The sequence below is a fragment of the Neoarius graeffei genome, chromosome 7, assembly GCF_027579695.1.
Source record: "Neoarius graeffei isolate fNeoGra1 chromosome 7, fNeoGra1.pri, whole genome shotgun sequence".
NCBI lineage: Eukaryota > Metazoa > Chordata > Actinopteri > Siluriformes > Ariidae > Neoarius > Neoarius graeffei.
The window spans coordinates 100,288,229-100,313,517 of NC_083575.1; the positions used below are offsets into that span (position 1 = coordinate 100,288,229).

The 25,289-nt window shown below is 38.7% G+C and overlaps 2 protein-coding genes across 2 annotated transcripts; both read left to right on the top strand.

Moving 5' to 3' along the window:
- The first annotated feature begins 484 nt into the window (after positions 1 to 484).
- On the top strand, positions 485 to 15,577 carry LOC132888961 (mucin-2-like). The gene is made up of 8 exons (XM_060925043.1): positions 485 to 531; positions 5,651 to 5,738; positions 7,221 to 7,377; positions 9,220 to 9,335; positions 10,752 to 10,811; positions 12,312 to 12,390; positions 14,749 to 15,424; positions 15,517 to 15,577. Exons 1-8 carry the CDS (start codon positions 485 to 487, stop codon positions 15,575 to 15,577), a joined length of 1,284 nt encoding a protein of 427 aa, XP_060781026.1.
- A 924-nt stretch (positions 15,578 to 16,501) lies between these two features.
- Positions 16,502 to 24,488, top strand: LOC132889816 (uncharacterized). The gene is made up of 10 exons (XM_060926671.1): positions 16,502 to 16,576; positions 16,662 to 16,816; positions 16,921 to 17,042; positions 18,682 to 18,743; positions 18,843 to 18,938; positions 19,173 to 19,351; positions 19,443 to 19,564; positions 19,664 to 19,725; positions 23,856 to 24,135; positions 24,393 to 24,488. The coding sequence occupies exons 2-10, from the start codon at positions 16,690 to 16,692 to the stop codon at positions 24,486 to 24,488; spliced, it is 1,146 nt and encodes a 381-aa protein (XP_060782654.1). The 5' UTR covers positions 16,502 to 16,576; positions 16,662 to 16,689.
- Positions 24,489 to 25,289: the final 801 nt, after the last annotated feature.

Genomic DNA, 25,289 nt, shown 5'->3' on the forward strand with positions numbered 1-25,289 from the left:
TCTGGTTTGTGTTCACCGAGCAGATCGAGCATTCTGTCCATGAGTTCGGAGGGTTTGCTGTCACCCAGCCCATGAAGGGAGAAAAGCCTGCTGGCCCTCTCAGCATCAGACAGCTCGAACATTTTAAGTAAATGTTCCTTCAGTGTATTATATTTCCTTTCTGCAGGAGGACGTTTAAGAAGGCTCACCACTCTCGATGCAGTAGAATCTCCCGAGGGCAGACACCACGTAGTAATATTTAGTGTCATCGGCGGTGATCTCACGCAAGGCGAACTGTGCCTCAGTCTGTGCGAACCACGCTGACGCCAAAGATTCCCAGAATTCTGGGAGCTTTAGAGACACAGTGTTGGCGGCCATGTCATTCTGGATACGTCGGGGTCACCAGTGTTGAAGTTGCGTTTGTAATGAGAAAACTGACAACTTCTCACATTTCAGACTCAGAGCCGTGAGTCGTTTTTATTAACACTAAAAGTATATCTCAAACATGGCGCTGCGCATGAACAGAAAAGCAGCGTGTCAAAACATAACCAGGTTCCTTAAAGGGACTGCAACTATTATCGGAAGCACAACATTCAAGACGGTGAATTTATAAACAAGTGCTTAACAAAGAGCTGAGCAAAACCTGCATGACAATGCTGTAACGAACAGCTGAGCAACCTGCATGGCAATGCTGTAACAAACACAATTATGAAGGTGAATTATGCATACATTCATGAGTGCACTACAAAATCTTGTTTTGTAATCATTTTTTCCTGTTCTTTTTCTTTATAATTGCACCATGGGGAGCCTGATGGAAATTATATTTCAATCCACCATATACTTGTATATGGATATATTGACAATAAATCTCTCTAGAATCTTGAATCCTTTTCATGTTTTAACAAAATATTTTATTTTTTTTAATATGACAAACGCTTATCACATTATAATAAGTATTTTTTCTTTTTATAACAATATACTATTTATCTTACACATACTTATTACAATATGTCTCAACCCAAGCATGAAGTAGAATCAAATCATGTAAATGAGCCTCACGGCATGGTGGTGTAGTGGTTAGCACTGTCACCTCACAGCAAGAAGGTTCTGGTTTTGAGCCCAGCAGCCGACTTGTCTGTGTGGGTTTCCTCTGGGTGCTCCGGTTTCCCCCACAGTTCAAAGATATGTGGTGAGGTTAACTTGGGGTGGCCTTAGTCTGAGGTGCCCTTGAGTGAGGCACCTACCCACCAACTGCTCCCTGGGCACTGTTAGCATGGCTGCCCGCTGCTCTGGGTATGTGTGTGTGCTCATTGCTCATATGTGTGTGCAGGTGTGTGCTCACTGCTTCAGATGGGTTAATTGCAGAGAGGAATTTCACAAGTGTACATATGATGAATAAAGTTGCTGTTGTTGTTGTTGTTCTTCTTCTTCTTCTTCAAAAGAGCCTCTGTTTTCAACACACCATGTCTTCATTCAGACATGAGTTTCAAGTTATAATCAAACAATAACATGTAGATTTAGGCACTGCCTAAAAGCGGAGCTCCCATCTGTTTCTGGGTTGTAGAATCTTCTTATATCATAGCCAGTCTCTTTTGCTTTATTTCTTTACTGGCTAACACTGGCCACGAAGCGGTGTGTATGACTGGTAATTACTAACACTGACCACTAGGCGGTGTGTATGACTGGTGGTACACATACACACCACAAAAAATCGACTCGATGGGTTTACCATTTTTTCTTAGGTATGGTGCTCCGCTGGAGCTCCGCTATAAATTATCTTGTTATAATGTGAAACATGTTAATAATAATGTATCATGTCATAACAAGAAAAATGCTGTATTGTTATAGCAAGAACAGTTTATTGTTATAACGTGATAAGATTGTATGTTGTAATAACATGAAAACGTCTTGTTATAACAATAAACCTTCACACTGTAATGTGATACTGATCCGTTTTCCTTTTTCTGGTGTGGCAGCAATGGCAGCAAAACTGAACATTAATGCAGTTTAATTTAAAGTATTAAAATGGAATTTTGTATAAAACTAAAATATGGGACATATTGTAGTCTTAATGCCTTCAGAAGCCTGCAGAAGTCACCTGACACCAGCCAAAACCGAGACAAATAAAATATTAAGAATATGCACAAATATGTAAACTTAGATAATTAATTAATGGTTGATAATGTGTATGATAATTATTTTTAATGACTTATTAGTTATTATTGTTAGTTTGCTATATAACAGATCCCTAATTATGAACCAATACAAGTGTTTATGAATAAAGTCCAATTCATTGTGGACAAACCACTTGAAAGTGTCTAATAGGGGCTTTATTGAACAAAGAACAATAAATTAGTTAACCCCAAATGTGTTCCTTAAATATACAGCATTACCATTATAATAAATATTACAATTAGATCTTGAGAGTAATGCAGTATGTATTCCAGTAATGCACATTTCTAACAAGTTGTACATAAAAATCACATCACTATAAAAGTGCATTTGTAGCTAAACTGACAAGTCAATAATGTGCTGTTGTCTGGGTTAGGGATGTAATTTTACAGATGAATACAACAACAAATTTGTCGTCATTGCAAATGAGGTCAAACTGATGAAAGATTTAGATAATTCTGTTTCTGATTAACATCTCTGAATGGGGAAACACCCATTATTGTCAAGTTGCATAACAATAGCATACTGTATTGTCATGAAAAGGTGAAGACACCTCCTGAGGAACACCTATAGTCACTCCTTATAAAGTCAGCTTACATTTTGGGTAAATCATTTTCCAAGACTGACTCTGTTGTCATTAAGGCTGTTGGTGAGAGAGCGTTACAGAGAACAAATTATCTTTTGAGATTGGGGAGTTATGACTTTAAAGAATGAAATAAGGTGATAAATATATATGTTTTTTGTTCACATTTTTATTGAGAAAATTTAGAGCATTGAAAAAAATCAATTTAAATGTTTAATTAGATGTTTTGAGCATTAAATAATATCTGTTGGACACATCCAAGACAACTAAAACTCTTATTTCACTGAATACCAACAGGTTTGCATTTTCTAAGTATAATGGCATCAGGTACATGACTCACTGGCCGATATGTAAGTAGACCTGATCTTTCATTTTAATACTGAATGAATCAGTATACTATACTGACAATAATATTGAAGGAATGCATGTATTATTATTATTATTATTATTATTATTATTATTATTATTATAATAAATTAATGACATGTTAAGTACATTTTAAAAATGACATCAATCATGATTTATGTTACAAACACAATGTAAACATATAGGGATAACATATGTTAGATTTCTTTTTTCAAGTATTCATTTTTTATCAAATATAATAAATGTTAAAAGTGTGTGTGTGTGTATGTGTGTGTGTGTGTGTGTGAGAGAGAGAGAGATAGAGAGAGAGAGAACTGAACTATAGCACAGAAAAATATATATATATATTTAAAAGGATTGCGTCAATAAATGGATGTTTTAAATGATGAGGGGATGGAATGGCTCGAATGTGAAGGAATCATCTTCATGAGATTTCTGTTACATGGTGTAATGAGTGCCAGAGGGAAAAAAGACAGTTAATTTGAGATAAACAACAAATGAATATTAATGTATTTATTTCAGTGCAAAAATTAATATAAGTTCTATACATGTAACAGTATGGATATGGCTGGTGCTTAGTGTGTACAGAACACAAGCAGCAACAGCCACAACAACAACAACAACAACAGCAGAAATGCATCTGTCACAAACTACAACATACGAGGAACCAACAACAAATGAAGAAACAACTAGTGAAACAACTGTACCATCTACTCCAACACCAACTGAATTGACCACTTCTACTTTGTACACAACACAAGCTGCAGAAACCACAAGCCCAACCACAGCAGAAACAACTGCAGCTACAAGTACTCGATCTCAAAGTTCTACAGTGGATGAACTAACAACAACAGAAGAAACATCTCGTCAAACAACTGTACTATCAACTACAACACCAACTGAACTGAAAACTTCTTTGTACACAACACAAGCTGCAGAAACCACAAGCCCATCAACAGCAGAAGCAACTATGGCTACAAGTACTCTATCGAAAAGTACTACACATGAGTTAATAACAACTACAGAAGCAACAGCTAGTACAAGAGTACCATCAACTACAACACCAACTGAATGGGGCACTTCTACTTTGTACACAACACAAGCTGCAGAAACCACAAGCCAATTAACAGCAGAAACAACGGTAGCTACAAGTACTCGATCTCAAAGTACGACAGTGGATGAACTAACAACAGAAGAAAGAACAAGTCAAACAACTGTTCTATCAACTACAACACCAACTGAATTGACCACTTCTACTTTGTACACAACACAAGCTGCAGAAACCACAAGCCCAACCACAGCAGAAACAAAAGCGGCTACAAGTATTCTCTCTCAAAGTACTACAGTTGAGCTACTGACAAGTACAGAAGCAACAGCTAGTACAAGTGTACCATCAAATACAACACCAACTGAATTGACCACTTCTAAATTGCACACAACACAAGCTGCAGAAACCCCAAGCCCAACCACAGCAGAAACAACGGCGGCGACAAGTACTCGATCTCAAAGTACGACAGTGGATGAACTAAAAACAACAGAAGAAACAACAAGTCAAACAACTGTACTATCAACTACAACACCAACTGAATTGACCACTTCTACTTTGTACACAACACAAGCTGCAGAAACCACAAGCCCAACCACAGCAGAAACAAATGCGGCTACAAGTATTCTCTCTCAAAGTACTACAGTTGAGCTACTGACAAGTACAGAAGCAACAGCTAGTACAAGTGTACCATCAAATACAACACCAACTGAATTGACCACTTCAACATTGCACACAACACAAGCTGCAGAAACCCCAAGCCCAACCACAGCAGAAACAACTGTGGCTACAAATACTCGATCACAAAGTACTACAGTTGAGCTAATAACAACAACAGAAGAAAGAACAAGTCAAACAACTGTACTAGCAACTACAACACCAACTGAATTGACCTCTTCTACTTTGTACACAACACAAGCTGCAGTAACAACAAACCCAAGAACAGCAGAAACAACATCGACTACAAGTCCTCTTTCTCAAAGTACTACAGTGGATGAACTAACAACAACAGAAGTAACAATGAGTCAAACAACTGACCTATCATCTACAACACCAACTGAATTGGCCACTTCTACATTGCACACGACACAAGCTGCAGAAACCACAAGCCCAACCACAGCAGAAACAACTGCTGCTACAAGAACTCAATCTCAAAGTACGACAGTGGATGAACTAACAACAACAGAAGAAACAACAAGTCAAACAACTGTTCTATCAACTACAACACCAACTGAATTGACCACTTCTACTTTGTACACAACACAAGCTGCAGAAACCACAAGCCCATCAACAGCAGAAACAACATGGACTACAAGTCCTCTTTCTCAAAGTACGACAGTGGATGAACTAACAACAACAGAAGAAACAACAAGTCAAACAACTGTTCTATCAACTACAACACCAACTGAATTGACCACTTCTACTTTGTACACAACACAAGCTGCAGAAACCACAAGCCCAACCACAGCAGAAACAACTGCTGCTACAAGAACTCAATCTCAAAGTACGACAGTGGATGAACTAACAACAACAGAAGAAACAACAAGTCAAACAACTGTTCTATCAACTACAACACCAACTGAATTGACCACTTCTACTTTGTACACAACACAAGCTGCAGAAACCACAAGCCCATCAACAGCAGAAACAACATGGACTACAAGTCCTCTTTCTCAAAGTACGACAGTGGATGAACTAACAACAACAGAAGAAACAACAAGTCAAACAACTGTTCTATCAACTACAACACCAACTGAATTGACCACTTCTACTTTGTACACAACACAAGCTGCAGAAACCACAAGCCCAACCACAGCAGAAACAAATGCGGCTACAAGTATTCTCTCTGAAAGTACTACAGTTGAGCTACTGACAAGTACAGAAGCAACAGCTAGTACAAGTGTACCATCAAATACAACACCAACTGAACTGACCACTTCTACATTGCACACAACACAAGCTGCAGAAACCACAAGCCCAACCACAGCAGAAACAACTGCGGCTACAAGTACTCGATCACAAAGTACTAAAGCTGAGCTACTAACAACAACAGAAGAAAGAACAAGTCAAACAACTGTACTAGCAACTACAACACCAACTGAATTGACCTCTTCTACTTTGTACACAACACAAGCTGCAGTAACAACAAAGCCAAGATCAGCAGAAACAACATCGACTACAAGTCCTCTTTCTCAAAGTACTACAGTGGATGAACTAACAACAACAGAAGTAACAACGAGTCAAACAACTGACCTATCATCTACAACACCAACTGAATTGGCCACTTCTACATTGCACACAACACAAGCTGCAGAAACCACAAGCCCAACTACAGCAGAAACAACTGCGGCTACAAGTATTCTCTCTCAAAGTACTACAGTTGAGCTACTAACAACTACAGAAGCAACAGCTAGTACAAGTGTACCATCAACTATAACACAAACTGAATCGACTATTTCTACTTTGTACACAACACAAGGTGCAGAATCCACAAGCCCAACCACAGCAGAAACAACTGTGGCTACAAATACTCGATCTCACAGTACTACAGTTGAGCTAATAACAACAACAGAAGAAAGAACAAGTCAAACAACTGTACCATCAAATACAACACCAACTGAATTGACCACTTCTACTTTGTACACAACACAAGCTGCAGAAACCACAAGCCCAACCACAGCAGAAACAACACGGACTACAAGTCCTCTTTCTCAAAGTACGGCAATGGATGAACTAACAACAACAGAAGAAACAACTCGTCAAACAACTGAACTATCATCTACAACATCAACAGAAATGACCACTTCTACATTGCACACAACACAAGCTGCAGAAACAACAAGCCCAAACACAGCAGAAACAACTGCGACTACAAGTACTCGATCTCAAAGTACAACAGTGGAAGAACTAACAACAACAAAAGAAACAAGTCAAACAACTGTACTATCAACGACAACACCAACTGAATTGACCAATTCTACTTTGTACACAAGACAAGCTGCAGAAACCACAAGCCCTTCAACAGCAGAAACAACTGTGGCTTCAAGTCTTCTATCTCAAAGTACTACACTTGAGGTTCTAACAACTGCAGAGGCAAAAGCTAGTACAAGTGTACCATCAACTATAACACAAACTGAATCGAATATTTCTACTTTGCACACAATACAAGCTGCAGAAACCACAAGCCCAACCACAGCAGAAACAACTGCTGCTACAAGAACTCAATCTCAAAGTACGACAGTGGATGAACTAACAACAACAGAAGAAACAACAAGTCAAACAACTGTTCTATCAACTACAACACCAACTGAATTGACCACTTCTAATTTGTACACAACACAAGCTGCAGAAACCACAAGCCCAACCACAGCAGAAACAAATGCGGCTACAAGTATTCTCTCTCAAAGTACTACAGTTGAGCTACTGACAAGTACAGAAGCAACAGCTAGTACAAGTGTACCATCAAATACAACACCAACTGAATTGACCACTTCTACATTGGACACAACACAAGCTGCAGAAACCACAAGCCCAACCACAGCAGAAACAACTGCGGCTACAAGTACTCGATCACAAAGTACTACAGTTGAGCTAATAACAACAACAGAAGAAAGAACAAGTCAAACAACTGTACTAGCAACTACAACACCAACTGAATTGACCTCTTCTACTTTGTACACAACACAAGCTGCAGTAACAACAAACCCAAGAACAGCAGAAACAACATCGACTACAAGTCCTCTTTCTCAAAATACTACAGTGGATGAACTAACAACAACAGAAGTAACAATGAGTCAAACAACTGACCTATCATCTACAACACCAACTGAATTGGTCACTTCTACATTGCACACAACACAAGCTGCAGAAACCACAAGCCCAACCACAGCAGAAACAACTGCTGCTACAAGAACTCAATCTCAAAGTACGACAGTGGATGACCTAACAACAACAGAAGAAACAACAAGTCAAACAACTGTTCTATCAACTACAACACCAACTGAATTGACCACTTCTACTTTGTACACAACACAAGCTGCAGAAACCACAAGCCCATCAACAGCAGAAACAACATGGACTACAAGTCCTCTTTATCAAAGTACGACAGTGGATGAACTAACAACAACAGAAGAAACAACAAGTCAAACAACTGTTCTATCAACTACAACACCAACTGAATTGACCACTTCTACTTTGTACACAACACAAGCTGCAGAAACCACAAGCCCAACCACAGCAGAAACAAATGCGGCTACAAGTATTCTCTCTCAAAGTACTACAGTTGAGCTACTGACAAGTACAGAAGTAACAGCTAGTACAAGTGTACCATCAAATACAACACCAACTGAATTGACCACTTCTACATTGCACACAACACAAGCTGCAGAAACCCCAAGCCCAACCACAGCAGAAACAACTGCGGCTACAAGTACTCTCTCTCAAAGTACGACAGTGGATGAACTAACAACAACAGAAGAAACAACAAGTCAAACAACTGTTCTATCAACTACAACACCAACTGAATTGACCACTTCTACTTTGTACACAACACAAGCTGCAGAAACCACAAGCCCAACCACAGCAGAAACAAATGCGGCTACAAGTATTCTCTCTCAAAGTAATACAGTTGAGCTACTGACAAGTACAGAAGCAACAGCTAGTACAAGTGTACCATCAAATACAACACCAACTGAATTGACCACTTCTACATTGCACACAACACAAGCTGCAGAAACCACAAGCCCAACCACAGCAGAAACAACTGCGGCTACAAGTACTCGATCACAAAGTACTACAGTTGAGCTAATAACAACAACAGAAGAAAGAACAAGTCAAACAACTGTACTAGCAACTACAACACCAACTGAACTGACCTCTTCTACTTTGTACACAACACAAGCTGCAGTAACAACAAACCCAAGAACAGCAGAAACAACATCGACTACAAGTCCTCTTTCTCAAAGTACTACAGTGGATGAACTAACAACAACAGAAGTAACAACGAGTCACACAACTGACCTATCATGTACAACACCAACTGAATTGGCCACTTCTACATTGCACACAACACAAGCTGCAGAAACCACAAGCCCAACTGCAGCAGAAACAACTGCGGCTACAAGTACTGTCTCTCAAAGTACTACAGTTGAGATAATAACAACTACAGAAGAAACAACAAGTCAAACAACTGTATTATCAACGACAACACCAACTGAATTGACCACTTCTACTTTGTACACAAGACAAGCTGCAGAAACCACAAGCCCTTCAACAGCAGAAACAACTGTGGCTTCAAGTCTTCTATCTCAAAGTACTACACTTGAGGTTCTAACAACTACAGAAGCAAAAGCTAGTACAAATGTACCATCAACTTTAACACAAACTGAATCGACTATTTCTACTTTGTACACAACACAAGGTGCAGAAACCACAAGCCCAACTGTAGCAGAAACAACTGCGGCTACAAGTACTGTCTCTCAAAGTACTACAGTTGAGCTACTAAAAACTACAGAAGCAACAGCTAGTACAAGTGTACCATCAAATACAACACCAACTGAAATTACCACTTCTACTTTGTACACAACACAAGCTGCAGAAACCACAAGCCCATCAACAGCAAAAACAACACGGACTACAAGTCCTCTTTCTCAAAGTACGGCAATGGATGAACTAACAACAACAGAAGAAACAACTCGTCAAACAACTGAACTATCATCTACAACATCAACAGAAATGACCACTTCTACATTGCACATAACACAAGCTGCAGAAACAACAAGCCCAAACACAGCAGAAACAACTGCGACTACAAGTACTCGATCACAAAGTACAACAGTGGAAGAACTAACAACAACAAAAGAAACAAGTCAAACAACTGTACTACCAACGACAACACCAACTGAATTGAACACTTCTACTTTGTACACAAGACAAGCTGCAGAAACCACAAGCCCTTCAACAGCAGAAACAACTGTGGCTTCAAGTCTTCTATCTCAAAGTACTACACTTGAGGTTCTAACAACTACAAAGGCAAAAGCTAGTACAAGTGTACCATCAACTATAACACAAACTGAATCGACTATTTCTACTTTGCACACAATACAAGCTGCAGAAACCACAAGCCCAACCACAGCAGAAACAACTGCTGCTACAAGAACTCAATCTCAAAGTACGACAGTGGATGAACTAACAACAACAGAAGAAACAACAAGTCAAACAACTGTTCTATCAAGTACAACACCAACTGAATTGACCACTTCTACTTTGTACACAACACAAGCTGCAGAAACCACAAGCCCAACCACAGCAGAAACAAATGCGGCTACAAGTATTCTCTCTCAAAGTACTACAGTTGAGCTACTGACAAGTAGAGAAGCAACAGCTAGTACAAGTGTACCATCAAATACAACACCAACTGAATTGACCACTTCTACATTGCACACAACACAAGCTGCAGAAACCCCAAGCCCAACCACAGCAGAAACAACTGCGGCTACAAGTACTCGATCTCAAAGTACGACAGTGGATGAACTAAAAACAACAGAAGAAACAAGTCAAACAACTGTACTATCAACTACAACACCAACTGAATTGGCCACTTCTACTTTGTACACAACACAAGCTGCAGAAACCACAAGCCCATCAACAGCAGAAACAACATGGACTACAAGTCCTCTTTCTCAAAGTACGAAAGTGGATGAACTAACAACAACAGAAGAAACAACAAGTCAAACAACTGTTCTATCAACTACAACACCAACTGAATTGACCACTTCTACTTTGTACACAACACAAGCTGCAGAAACCACAAGCCCAACCACAGCAGAAACAAATGCGGCTACAAGTATTCTCTCTCAAAGTACTACAGTTGAGCTACTGACAAGTACAGAAGCAACAGCTAGTACAAGTGTACCATCAAATACAACACCAACTGAATTGACCACTTCTACATTGGACACAACACAAGCTGCAGAAACCACAAGCCCAACCACAGCAGAAACAACTGCGGCTACAAGTACTCGATCACAAAGTACTACAGTTGAGCTAATAACAACAACAGAAGAAAGAACAAGTCAAACAACTGTACTAGCAACTACAACACCAACTGAATTGACCTCTTCTACTTTGTACACAACACAAGCTGCAGTAACAACAAACACAAGAACAGCAGAAACAACATCGACTACAAGTCCTCTTTCTCAAAGTACTACAGTGGATGAACTAACAACAACAGAAGTAACAATGAGTCAAACAACTGACCTATCATCTACAACACCAACTGAATTGACCACTTCTACATTGCACACAACACAAGCTGCAGAAACCACAAGCCCAACCACAGCAGAAACAACTGCTGCTACAAGAACTCAATCTCAAAGTACGACAGTGGATGAACTAACAACAACAGAAGAAACAACAAGTCAAACAACTGTTCTATCAACTACAACACCAACTGAATTGACCACTTCTACTTTGTACACAACACAAGCTGCAGAAATCACAAGCCCATCAACAGCAGAAACAACATGGACTACAATTCCTCTTTCTCAAAGTACGACAGTGGATGAACTAACAACAACAGAAGAAACAACAAGTCAAACAACTGTTCCATCAACTACAACACCAACTGACTTGACCACTTCTACATTGCACACAACACAAGCTGCAGAAACCACAAGCCCAACTGCAGCAGAAACAACTGCGGCTACAAGTACTCTCTCTCAAAGTACTACAGTTGAGATAATAACAACTACAGAAGAAACAACAAGTCAAACAACTGTATTATCAACGACAACACCAACTGAATTGACCACTTCTACTTTGTACACAAGACAAGCTGCAGAAACCACAAGCCCATCAACAGCAGAAACAACTGTGGCTTCAAGTCTCCTATCTCAAAGTACTACACTTGAGGTTCTAACAACTACAGAAGCAAAAGCTAGTACAAATGTACCATCAACTATAACACAAACTGAATCGACTATTTCTACTTTGTACACAACACAAGGTGCAGAATCCACAAGCCCAACCACAGCAGAAACAACTGTGGCTACAAATACTCGATCTCACAGTACTACAGTTGAGCTAATAACAACAACAGAAGAAAGAACAAGTCAAACAACTGTACTATCAACTACAACACCAACTGAATTGACCTCTTCTACATTGTACACAACACAAGCTGCAGTAACGACAAACACAAGAACAGCAGAAACAACATCGACTACAAGTCCTCTTTCTCAAAGTACTACAGTGGATGAACTAACAACAACAGAAGTAACAATGAGTCAAACAACTGACCTATCATCTACAACACCAACTGAATTGGCCACTTCTACATTGCACACAACACAAGCTGCAGAAACCACAAGCCCATCAACAGCAAAAACAACTGTGGCTACAAGCACTCGATCTCAAAGTACGACAGTGGATGAACTAACAACAACAGAAGAAACATCAAGTCAAACAACTGTACTATCAACTACAACACCAACTGAATTGACCACTTCTACTTTGTACACAAGACAAGCGGCAGAAACCACAAACCCATCAACAGCAGAAATAACTGTGGTTACAAGACTTCTATCTCAAAGTACTACACATGAGTTTCTAACAATTACAGAAGCAAAAGCTAGTACAAGTGTACCATCAACTATAATGCAAACTGAATCGACTATTTCTAATTTGCACACAACACAAGGGGCAGAAACCACAAGCCCTACCGCAGCAGGAACAACTGTGGCTACAAGTACGCGATCTCAAAGTACGACAGTGGATGAACTAACAACAACAGAAGAAACAACAAGTCAAACAACTGTTCTATCAACTACAACACCAACTGAATTGACCACTTCTACTTTGTACACAACACAAGCTGCAGAAACCACAAGCCCATCAACAGCAGAAACAACATGGACTACAAGTCCTCTTTCTCAAAGTACGACAATGGATGAACTAACAACAACAGAAGAAACAACAAGTCAAACAACTGTTCTATCAAGTAAAACACCAACTGAATTGACTACTTCTACTTTGTACAAAACACAAGCTGCAGAAACCACAAGCCCATCAACAGCAGAAACAACACAGACTACAAGTCCTCGTTCTGAAAGTACTACAGTGGATGAACTAACAACAACAGAAGTAACAACGAGTCAAACAACTGACCTTTCATCTACAACACCAACTGAATTGGCCACTTCTACATTGCACACAACACAAGCTGCAGAAACCACAAGCCCAACCACAGCAGAAACAACTGCGGCTACAAGTACTCGATCACAAAGTACGACAGTGGATGAACTAACAGCAACAGACGAAACAACAAGTCAAACAACTGTACCATCAACGACAACACCAACTGAATTGACCACTTCTACATTGCACACAACACAAGCTGCAGAAACCACAAGCCCAACCATAGCAGAAACGACTTCGGGTCCAAGTACTTTATTGCAAAGTACTACAGTTGAGCTACTAACAACTACAGAAGCAACAGCTAGTACAAGTGTACCATCAACTACAACACCAACTAAATTCACTACTTCTTCTTTGTACACAAGACTTGCTGCAGAAACCACAAGCCCATCAACAGCTGAAACAACTGTGGCTACAAGTACTCTATCACACAGTACTACACTGGAGGAACTAACAACAACAGATGAAACAAGTAGTCAAACAACTGTACCATCAACTATGACACCAAATGAATTGACCACTTCTACATTGCACACAACACAAGCTGCAGAAACTACAAACCCAACCACAGCCAAAACAACTGTGGCTACAAGTACTCCATCTCAAACTTCAACACTTCAGGAACTAAAAACAACAGAAGCAACAGCTAGTACACGTGTAGCATCAACTACAAGCGCAACTGCATTGACCACTTCTATGTTGTACACACCACAAGCTGCTGAAACCACAAGCCCAACAACAGCAGAAACAACTGTTTCTACAAGTACTCGATCTCAGACTACTACAGTGGATGAACTAACAACAACAGAAGAACCAACTAGTCAATCTACTGTACAATCAAGTACAACACCTTCTGAATTGACCACTTCTACATTGCACACAACACAAGCTGCAGAAACCACAAGCCCATCAACAGTAGAAACTCCTGCGGCTACAAGTACTCGATCTCAAAGCATGACAGTGGATGAACTAACAACAACAGAAGAAACAACTCGTCAAACAACTGTACTATCAACTACAACACCAACTGAATTGACCACTTCTACATTGTACACAACACAAGCTGCAGAAACCACAAGCCCATCAACAGCAGAAACAACTGTGGCTACAAGTCCTCTATCTCAAAGCACTACAGTTGAGCTACTAGCAACTACAGAAGCACCAGCAAGTACAAGTGCACCATCAACTACAACACCAACTGAACTGACCACTTCTTCTTTGTACACAACCCAAGCTGCAGAAACCACAAGACCATCAACAGCAGAAACAACTGTGGCTACAAGTACTGTATCTCAAAGTACTACACATGAGTTAATAACAACTATAGAAGCAACAGCTAGTACAAGTATTCCATCAACTACAACCCCAACTGAATTGACAACATCTAATTTGTACACACCACAAGCTGCAGAATCCACAAGCCCATCAACAGCCGAAACAATTGCAGCTACAAGTATTCGATTTCAAAGTTCTACAGTGGATGAACCAACAACAACAGAAGAAACAACTAGTCAATCTACTGTACGATCAACTCCAACACCAACTGAATTGACCACTTCTACATTGCACACAACACAAGCTGCAGAAACAACAAGCCCAACCACAGCTGAAACATCTGCTGCTAATCGTACTCTATCTCCATCTTCGACACTTCAGGAACTACCAACAACAAATCTACCAGCTAGTACAAGTGTACCATCTACTACAACCCCAACTGAATTGACCACTTCTACTGTGTACACAACACAAACTACAGCAAGTACAACATCACCAACAACAGAAACACCTGGCACTTCAAATACTCTGTCTCAAAGCTCTAAACTTGAGGAATCAACCATTACTGAAACAGCAACTGGAACAGCAAGTGGATCATCAAGTACAGTGCCAACTGAATTGACCATGAGTAGTGTTTTCACAAACCAAGCTATAGCAACCACAGCACCAACAACAGAAACAACAGCCTCTGCAAATAGTGTATCTCAAAGCCCTAAACTTGACGAAGCAACAGTTGCAGAAGCAACGACTGGTACAACAAGTGGATTCTCAACTTCAATGCCAACTGAATTGACCATGAGTACTATGTACACAACACAAGCAATAGCAACCACAGCACCAACAACAGAAACAACAGCCTCTGCAAATAGTGTGTCTCCAAGCCCTAAACTTGATGAAGCAACAGCTACAGAAGCAACGACTGGTACAACAAGTGGATCCTCAACTTCAATGCCAACTGAATTGACCACAAGTACTATGTACACAACACAAGCAATAGCAACCACAGCACCAACAACAGAAACAATGGCTTCTGCAAATACTGTAACTCAAAGCCCTAAACTTGATGAATCAACAGTTACAGAAGCAATGACCTGGACAACAAGTGGCTCATCATCTTCAATGCCAACTGAATTGACCATGAGTACTGTCTACAGAACACAAGCTATAGAAACCACAGCACCAACAACACAAACAACAGCCTCTGCAAATACTGTATCTCAAAGCCCTAAACTTGACGAACCAACAGCTACAGAAGCAACAACTGGTACAGCAATTGGATCATCAACTACAATGTCAACTGATTTGACCACTACTACTGTGTACACAACCAAAGTGACAGCAACCACAGCACCAACCACAACAAAAACTACAGCCTCTGTCAATAATCTATCTCCAACTACTATGATTAATGAAAGAGTAACTACAAAGGCAACAGCCACCACTACAAATGTTCTGTCAACTACACCCCCAACAACAATATTACCCATTACCTCCATATCCACACCACAAGCTACTACAACCGCAGTTAAAACAGCTGAAAAATTTACTACAGTTGAAGAATCAACACCTACAGGGCAATCAAGTACTCCTGCAACTGTACCATTGACCACAACACAAAAAACAGAATTGACTGCTCCCACTGTATTTACAACACAGGCTAAAAAAAACACAGAACCAACAATTTCAGAAGCAACTGCATCTTCAACTACTCTATTTTCACCTACTCTAATTGAGGAACCAACAACTAGACAGGGAAAAACAACAACTACAACTGTACCATCAACTACAACACTAATAACAGAATCGACCAGTGGAACTGTATACATATCACAGGCTGCAATAACTACACAATCTACAAGAGCAGACACAACTGGGCCTACACCTACTCCAGCAGCTAAAACTGAGGAATCAACTCCGCTTGTAATCACTAGCAATATAAATACAACTCCCTCAGTAATGTAGGTATCTTCTATATATGAATAAAGAATTAAATATTCAGGCTGAAATCTGTTTAGGAAAATTTATAACCCTTTGTCTTTTCAGAATTGGTTCAGCTGTGGTTCAGACCAGGATGGTCTTCAGTTCCTCCTCTTCTGTTCCCAGTGAGAGTTTGGTTCTTACTACAACCCAGACTCTTCTGAGTGCTCGACTCCTACATCTCAATGACTCTGTAAAAGTGTTGAACTTCACTTATGAAAGTATGTTTTCTTTACCATTAACACAATTACATCATGTACAAATTACTGTCTCATCACCACAAAGTTTATCAGCTATTCTAAATCACTTTTGATTTGTTCACCAGACATTTCAGACACCTCTTATGCAGTCACATTCACATTCAGCATCAGTAGCATCAGCATGCCAGAGAAATCTGCCAACAGGAATGATACCTACAACCATGTGAAGAGCATCATCAATAATGCTGTGAGTGTACATCACTATGAGCATAACAACATTCTAACAAATGTCCATAAATAGTATCAGATCCTACTGCAGAGTTTAAAAAAAAAGTTGCAAAAATCAAATAGTTTAAAAGTCAACATAGTAAACCCAGGGTTATCTGAAGCAAGGCAGACTCACAGTGGGGTAATCAGGTGAAGATCAAAACAGTATAAAGTAGATGCAGACAAATCAGCAGAGCATATTGCTGTGAGTTTACATGACTATATGCATAACAACAATAAACAATGAAACAACAAGAGATATCAGAAGATGATGTTGTACCCCATTGCAGAATTTAACTCTTTCTTGCAGTACACTGGTCTTCCATTCCTCTGGCGGAATGAAAATCAACCGATCGGACGTTTTCAATCCGTATAAACAAATGAACCCTGTTGTCATTCCAATCTGTTATAAGATTAATGAGGACACTGCTGGGTTTATATGTTTAGAGTATCATGTCTCTGTATTCAGCTGCTGGTGAGCAGGACAAGGGGGAAAGGGGTGTGAGCCCCCTGCTGGGCAAACAATTCACACCTCTCCACAATAACATTGGTACAGAGATAAAACAGAGAGTACAACTAATTTTCTTTAATAGTAAAACACCAAATACAACTGCCACAATAAAATTATAACAAAATAAATATTTCTGAAAAAGTTTCATATGAGCCAATAACCACTACTGTGGAGCGTGACGTCACAAATAAATTCAATGCTGAACACATGCACCCCTAAACCATGCGGAAAGTCCCTTTTTTGGCTGCTGGTGAAAAGAGTTAATAAAAGCAGTTGCAGTGGGGTAATCAGCAAAGGTAAAAACATGAGAAGGCAGATACAGACAAAAAAGCAGAGCAAGATCATTTAAAAAAAAATACATGGGACTGCACCAAGGGAACTGGAAATAGCTAGTAATTGTGAGATTGTGAAGTAAGATTGTGAAGTAAGTTTTTTTTTTCCCATTCAATAAAGACTGCAAGCAGGCACAAAACATAGAGAGAGAAAGATTTTATTATAGAAGCTTCATCATACATGGTGTTGTCCTCTCTGAATATGAGAAACACTCGGCTCACAGTTTTCCCCAACAAAAACTTTCCCATAACAGAAAGATGTTATTATGAATCTTTGACCTGAACACACACACACACACACACACACACACACACACACACACACACACACACACACAAATTACACTTGGCCCAAAATAATGATGAAACCCTTAACCATTCTTTAGTAATGCACAACAGAGATAGTGGAGAGACTTCACAATGGCAAACATCAAACACACTCCGTAAATATGGTTGGTGGTCGGTAGGAGAAGTGCAGGGGGTGACTGTTACAAACATATTTTTCTGTTCAGAATCTATTGCAGTACAGCATATTGTATCTTTATACATGTGGTATATTAACATTTACTGTAGGTCCACTTAACATTTACACCTAAAATTATTTTTGAAAATCAAATTTAAAATGTAATGTGAATTCTATTTTCTTCATCTGAATGCCTTTGAAACCCATTTTATCTGTAAGCGAAAAAAAATCATTATACAAACATTTTTGTATATTTTATTTTGCAGTATTTTGTATTTTGCATTAAAACAATTATTTATCTTTCTGTCTCCAGCAAAATGCACTTCTAAATAAACCTGGTGCAGAACCATTCACACCCCATAAGTTTTCTTTCACGTAAGTTCAAATAAGTATTCATTTCTCCTTTGGGAAAATACTCTCTCATTGTAAAGTAAATTATATTGTGATGTTTATACTTTTTTCAACTCCTAACAGGAGTTCAAAGAACCAGGTTAATGGTGACATGGAGTACTATTTCCAAGATGGAGACACCAAAACACCAGCAGCCTTCCTGAATGACCTTAAACCTGTGTAAGTGTCTTGATATTAATTTCTCTAGTTAGAATTTTAGTCAGTGCATTTTCACTTTGTGTTAACTGTCTGCGTATTCAGATATACTTAATGAAAGATTTTATTATTTTGTTCTAATCTTTCAATATTCATTGGCCCTCATTTACCTAATGACCTGACTATTCTGATTTAAATCCAACCTCATTCTATATTTATTTTTCATTAAATTTTAGCATTTCTTTTCTCCTACTTCAGATTGGGGAATGTTGTGATATACATTCGTCTAGTTTTTAAGAACTTGGCCAAAGTACCGAGTGAGGCTGATGTTCTCCAAGCCGCTAATGCTTTCCTGGACTCAAAGATCAGAAGAGCACGAGATCTTGCAACACAAAAACTGAATGAGCCTGTGAGCATACAGAATGTCACCTATCAGAGTGAGTCTCCTTTATATTAATCAATCCCTAAATTGTAATTAAAATATATTAAATATAATGTATATAATTTTGTTCATTACCTACCTTTCAGAAATGGGCAACAACTCGTACAATATTAGCTTTGCGTTCCGAATCAGCAATGTGACCATCTCCAAGGATGTGCAGCTGAGGAACGAAACATATACTTTAATCCAAAACACCATCAACAGCCTGGTATGTGTAAGCCATTGTTCTCCATCACAAAATTACTTTACACAGTAAAATAATAAGTTAAGAAAAATACTAAGACCTTTCTACCCCCTCTTTTTTTAGTTGAACGATATTCTGAATGTCAAAGGTAGTACTCCATTTGTCTTCCCACGAGCAACTTACAGGTAAGTGCCTTCTTACTGCATCTCAAGTCCAGATTAAAATTTGTAAATAATGTTGTTAAAGAAGGAAATAGAAGATTCAAATTTTTACAAAATTTATCTCTGCTGGAGCCAATACATTAAACTGGATGGTTTCATTACACTGAGTAATATGAGCAGAATTTTCAGTTTTGGCTGAAAAGTGGTGGAGTAAATTTCATCGTAAAATGAGCAGATGGTCACAAATGTTAGCGCTAGTAGCACTTGAGCAGTGGTGGATCAATGGTTAAGACTATGTCCACATTAGTACATATTAGTTTTAAAATGCTTCACTTTTGCTATGCTTACACCTAACATCCACATTACTCCACAATTTTTGAGCCCCTAAAACAGAGACTTTTGGAAATGCTGCTGGCCCCATTTTATTTTGAAAACTCCAGGGTAGCATTTTAGTGTAGATAGAGCAAAAATTGAGATGCTTGAAAACAATAACAGAGACACCCACATTCACTTCTTGATTAAGTCTTACAGTGGTGCTTGAAAGTTTGTGAACCCTTTAGAATTTTCTATATTTCTGCATAAATGTGACCTTAAACATCATCAGATTTTCACACAAGTCCTAAAAGTAGATAAAGAGAACCCAGTTAAACAAATGAGACAAAAATATTATCCCTGGTCATTTATTGATTGAGGAAAATGATCCAATATTACATATCTATGAGTGGCAAAAGTATGTGAACCTTTGCTTTCAGTATCTGGTGTGACCCCCTTGTGCAGCAATAACTGCAACTAAACGTTTCCAGTAACTCTTGATCAGTCCTGCACACTGGCTTGGAGGAATTTTAGCCCGTTCCTCCGTACAGAACAGCTTCAACTCTGGGATGTTAGTAGGTTTCCTTACATGAACTGCTCGCTTCAGGTCCTTCCACAACATTTCCATTAGATTAAGGTCAGGACTTGGCCATTCCAAAACATTAACTTTATTCTTCTTTAACCATTCTTTGCTAGAATGACTTGTGTGCTTAGGGTCGTTGTCTTGCTGCTTGACCCACCTTTTCTTGAGATTCAGTTCATGGACAGATGTCCTGACATTTTCCTTTAGAATTCGCTGGTATAATTCAGAATTCATTGTTCCATCAATGATGGCAAGCTGTCCTGGCCCAGATGCAGCAAAACAGGCCCAAACCATGACACTACCACCACCATGTTTCACAGATGGGATAAGGTCCTTATGCTAAAATGCAGTGTTTTCCTTTCTCCAAACATAACGCTGCTCATTTAAACCAAAAAGTTCTATTTTGGTCCCATCTGTCCACAAAACATTTTTCCAATAGCCTTCTGGCTTGTCCACGTGATCTTTAGCAAACTGCAGATGAGCAGCAATGTTCTTTTTGGAGAGCAGTGGCTTTCTCCTTGCAACCCTGCCATGCACACCATTGTTGTTCAGCGTTCTAGTGATGATGGACTCATGAACATTAACATTAGCCAATGTGAGAGAGACCTTCAGTTGCTTAGAAGTTACCCTGGGGTCCTTTGTGACCTCGCCAACTATTACACGCCTTGCTCTTGGAGTGATCTTTGTTGGTCGATCACTCCTGGGGAGGGTAACAATGGTCTTGAATTTCCTCCATTTGTACACATTCTTTTGTTTAGCTACCAACAAGCTAGGCCTCCACCACGTGTAGTTAGCTACACGAGGCTAAACACATGGTCAAGTCCTACACACACACACCCCTCACTGCTTGTATATATTGATTTATTTTTCTTTTTATCTTTGTATAATAAATTCATTTATTAAACAAACTGTGTTTATTTGTGTGAACAACAATATATACATGAAGTCCCCAATCTCCCTCGAATTCAAAAGGGTGCATATAAAAGTTATGTAATGTGGTAAGTGATTGTAATAATTTGGAAATATACCATAATTTAGCTGTTTGGTAATTTATTATTAAGCACCAGGATTAATGGTATGATTCACTAAATGATTCATTGAACGATTCACCAAATGATTCACTAAACGATTCATTGAACGATTCACTAAATGATTCACTGAATGAGACTGATTCTATGGTATGATTCAATTCAAACGAGTCAAATTAAACGATTCAATGGGATTGATTCATTTTAATTATTGACCTTCAAAATTTAATGAGACTGATTTAACGAGATTGATTGATCACTTAATTTCAATAATTAACTGATTGCACCCACACACTCCATTTGTACACCATTTGTCTGACTGTGGATTGGTGGAGTCCAAACTCTTTAGAGATGGTTTTGTAACCTTTTCCAGCCTGATGAGCATCAACAATGCTTTTTCTGAGGTCCTCAGAAATCTCCTTTGTTCGTGCCATGATACACTTCCACAAATGTTGTGTTGTGAAGATCAGACTTTGATAGATCCCTGTTCTTTAAATAAAACAGGGTGCCCACACACACCTGATTGTCATCCCATTGATTGAAAACACCTGACTCTAATTTCACCTTCAAATTAACTGCTAATCCTAGAGGTTCACATACTTTTGCCACTCATAGATAAGTAATATTGGATCATTTTCCTCAATAAATAAATGACCAAGTGTAATATTTTTGTCTCATTTGTTTAACTGGGTTCTCTTTATCTACTTTTAGGACTTGTGTGAAAATCTGATGATGTTTTAGGTCATATTTATGCAGAAATATAGAAAATTCTAAAGGGTTCACAAACTTTCAAGCACCACTGTATGAGTCACGATGTATCCTTCCCTGATTTTTCACGCTCCTGTCACATGTTCCTTTTCCAGAAGAAAATAAATGGCATCTACTGTTTATACGAGCATATGAATGCCCAGCAGACATGAATGATCATGTGATATGCGTTTCAGGCATGTTAGTATGGAAGGAGATTGTTTCTGATACAGAGCTAAAATTCTCATCTGGACAGAGAGCATTTTCATTTTAAAATGCAGTTTTAAAACTAAAATATATTCATGTGGGGGTGTTGTGGCTCAGTGGGATAAGGTGCCATGCGATAAATCCAGGGATCTGGGTTCAATTCCGACCCGAGGTAATTTCCCGATCCCTCCCTGTCTCTCTCTCTCGCTCACTTCCTGTCTCTACACTGTTCTATCCAATAAAGGTGGAAAAAGCCAAAAAACAATCTTAAAAAAATGTATTCATGTGGATGTAGGCTATGGTTTCCTGATCAGGAAATCAGAAGTTCAAACCCCAGCACCACCAAGCTGCTACTGTTGCAGGGCACCTAACCCTCACTGCTTCAGGGGTACAGTGAGGCTGACCCTGTGCTCCTAACCCAGCTTTTAACAAGCTGGGATTTGCCAAGAAAACTGTTTCACTTTGCTGTAATATACAGTATATGTGACACACAAAAGCTTTTTCATCTTAGGATGCAACCAAATTTCACTAGGATAGTATAAAAACATATAGAAGTAATGGAATTAATATATAAATTGCTTTAATATTGTGGAAGAATTAGAGATTTTCTTCCAAGAATGTTGGATTTATCTGTAGGCTTATTGAATAAATGACAGGCAAACAAAACTAAACGCAGAGCAATACTCAAAAATGTACAGTAGAATGCAATAACTCAGGTGATCAGCTAACCTTAGCTTAATCTTTGTAGTGCTTGGCTGAGGATCATAGGAATTCACCATTTCAACAGCAAATGCTGTCGACAAAATGCATCAAAACTATGATCTGTGATTCTGAGATACAGAATACAGCAGGTGACATAAAATTGCATCTCCAAATAATTAAAGCCACTGGGCTGGTTTTGCATACTGCCACAGCCAACAAAGACAGTGGTTTCTTAAGAATGCTTTTCAAACCAAAGGTCCACAGAACCCTTCCTCTTCCTCAGCAGTGAGACAGTGGGATGGTCAGAAATGGTCATAAACAACTGCTTTAGCACCACATTCTGGAGCACAAAAGTGAAATCACTGGCTGGCAAATGCCCCTCCCAGGGAGAACAATATCACACCCCGACACTTAAACACACTTATATAACTGTAGACGTGTGAACCACTGCCTCTATGGCACAGCGCACCATAGTTAATTTATTTACTGTATTTCCAGAGCTATATACAGATTCTCTCTATCTCTCTTTTCAAATCAGAATTTGAAGCTCAGTTTTTATTTTTATTTTCCTCCAGGTTTAATGGTACAGAAATTGTGGCTGATTCAGAACACATCTTTCTGGAAGGTGACACCAAGTGGACACCAAGTGGATTTCTTTCTGCAATACTCAACATTAGTGGTCTGACTTCCTTCACCACTCCTGCTGCTCAAACAGAACCCCCTTTCCATGTAGTCCTGAGGCCCACAGTCCAAGCACACAACACCACTACTGGAGGAAATTCTGCATGGATCCTGGGCATCATCATCCCCTGCAGTATTGTCATTATTCTCATACCGTGCTGGATTCTACTGTGTGTAAGTGTCACCAAGATCTCTTGTAAACCCTGAATTTGGCTGCTATTTGGCAAGAAATATAAATAATCTTTATATATTGATATATGTATCTGTATTTGTATCAGTTGCAGGCACTGAGTAAAGTTATTGATTTTATTTTTGATTAAAGACGTTATTTTTATTTTACAGCAGTGACAGGAATAAGAAAAGATAATCAGAATCACTCCTCTGTTCCCCTTCTCTCTCTCTCTCTCTAACATTCTGTCCATTTCTCTCAGTGTCTGCTGTGTGGCTGCTGTGCTGGTTTAAAGAGGCGCTTCAACAGAAGACGTTCCTACAATGTTCAATACACAACACGAAACGGACTTTTTTAAAAACAGAGTGTAAAACAACATAAATTGTAACTATTGAAATATATTTTAATATATAGCTTATTTATTTATTTAATTTATTTATTTAATAAATTCCATTTTATTTAACCTTCGTACCCAAAAATTTACTATTCTGAATTATTAAAATGAAGCTGTATACTGTATATCAAAGTGAAATATTCACAGGATAATGTATATAATTTTCTAAATCTAAAATGTGCATAAATATTTGAAATTTAGCTCATTTATTAAGGGCATTTACAATCAACCTAATAAAATTATGTCTCTTAATGGGTATTATTCTATTTGGATTTGTTTGTTTGTTTGTTTGTTTGTTTGTTTGTTTGTTTGTTTGTTTTTATCAGGCATCAAATTGCAACAAAGTAACATCATTTTAATTAAAATAATTAATATGGATGACAATCAATTAAGACACTCTTTAAATATTAATTATACATTTAGATAAATTATAAGGATCCATCAGAGTTGTGGGTGCAGATTTGATCACCCTACTGGACCTGTGCACCGTGTGCTCTGATTTGCACCTGTCTCCCAAAACCTGCCAACAGTTGGAAAGACTAGTCATGAAATGTGACTCACTGGAGGGGAAAAAGCAAGTCTACAGTACATATCCATGCAGAAGATGACAGTATGTGTAGCTGGTCCAGTGTATGCATAAGAGTGAGTAGAGAAGCAGGCCACTACTAGTCAAGTCAAGTCAAATTATTTGTATGGCACTTTTTAACAATAGACTTTTTTTTTTTTTTGCAAAGCAGCTTAACAGAAAAATATAGATTTTACACA

Bases quoted from the DNA above. Each gene is read 5' to 3' on its own strand.
- LOC132888961 (XM_060925043.1), top strand. From the start codon at position 485: ATGGCGCTGCGCATGAACAGAAAAGCAGCGTGTCAAAACATAACCAG. The intron at 7,378-9,219 runs GTACGACAGTGG...ACACAACACAAG, and splicing joins TACAAGAACTCAATCTCAAA to CTGCAGAAACCACAAGCCCA. The intron at 10,812-12,311 runs ACAAGTCCTCTT...ACCTCTTCTACA, and splicing joins CAGCAGAAACAACATGGACT to TTGTACACAACACAAGCTGC.
- LOC132889816 (XM_060926671.1), top strand. From the start codon at position 16,690: ATGGTCTTCAGTTCCTCCTCTTCTGTTCCCAGTGAGAGTTTGGTTCTT. The intron at 18,744-18,842 runs GTAAGTTCAAAT...AACTCCTAACAG, and splicing joins CCCCATAAGTTTTCTTTCAC to GAGTTCAAAGAACCAGGTTA. The intron at 19,565-19,663 runs GTATGTGTAAGC...CTCTTTTTTTAG, and splicing joins AAAACACCATCAACAGCCTG to TTGAACGATATTCTGAATGT.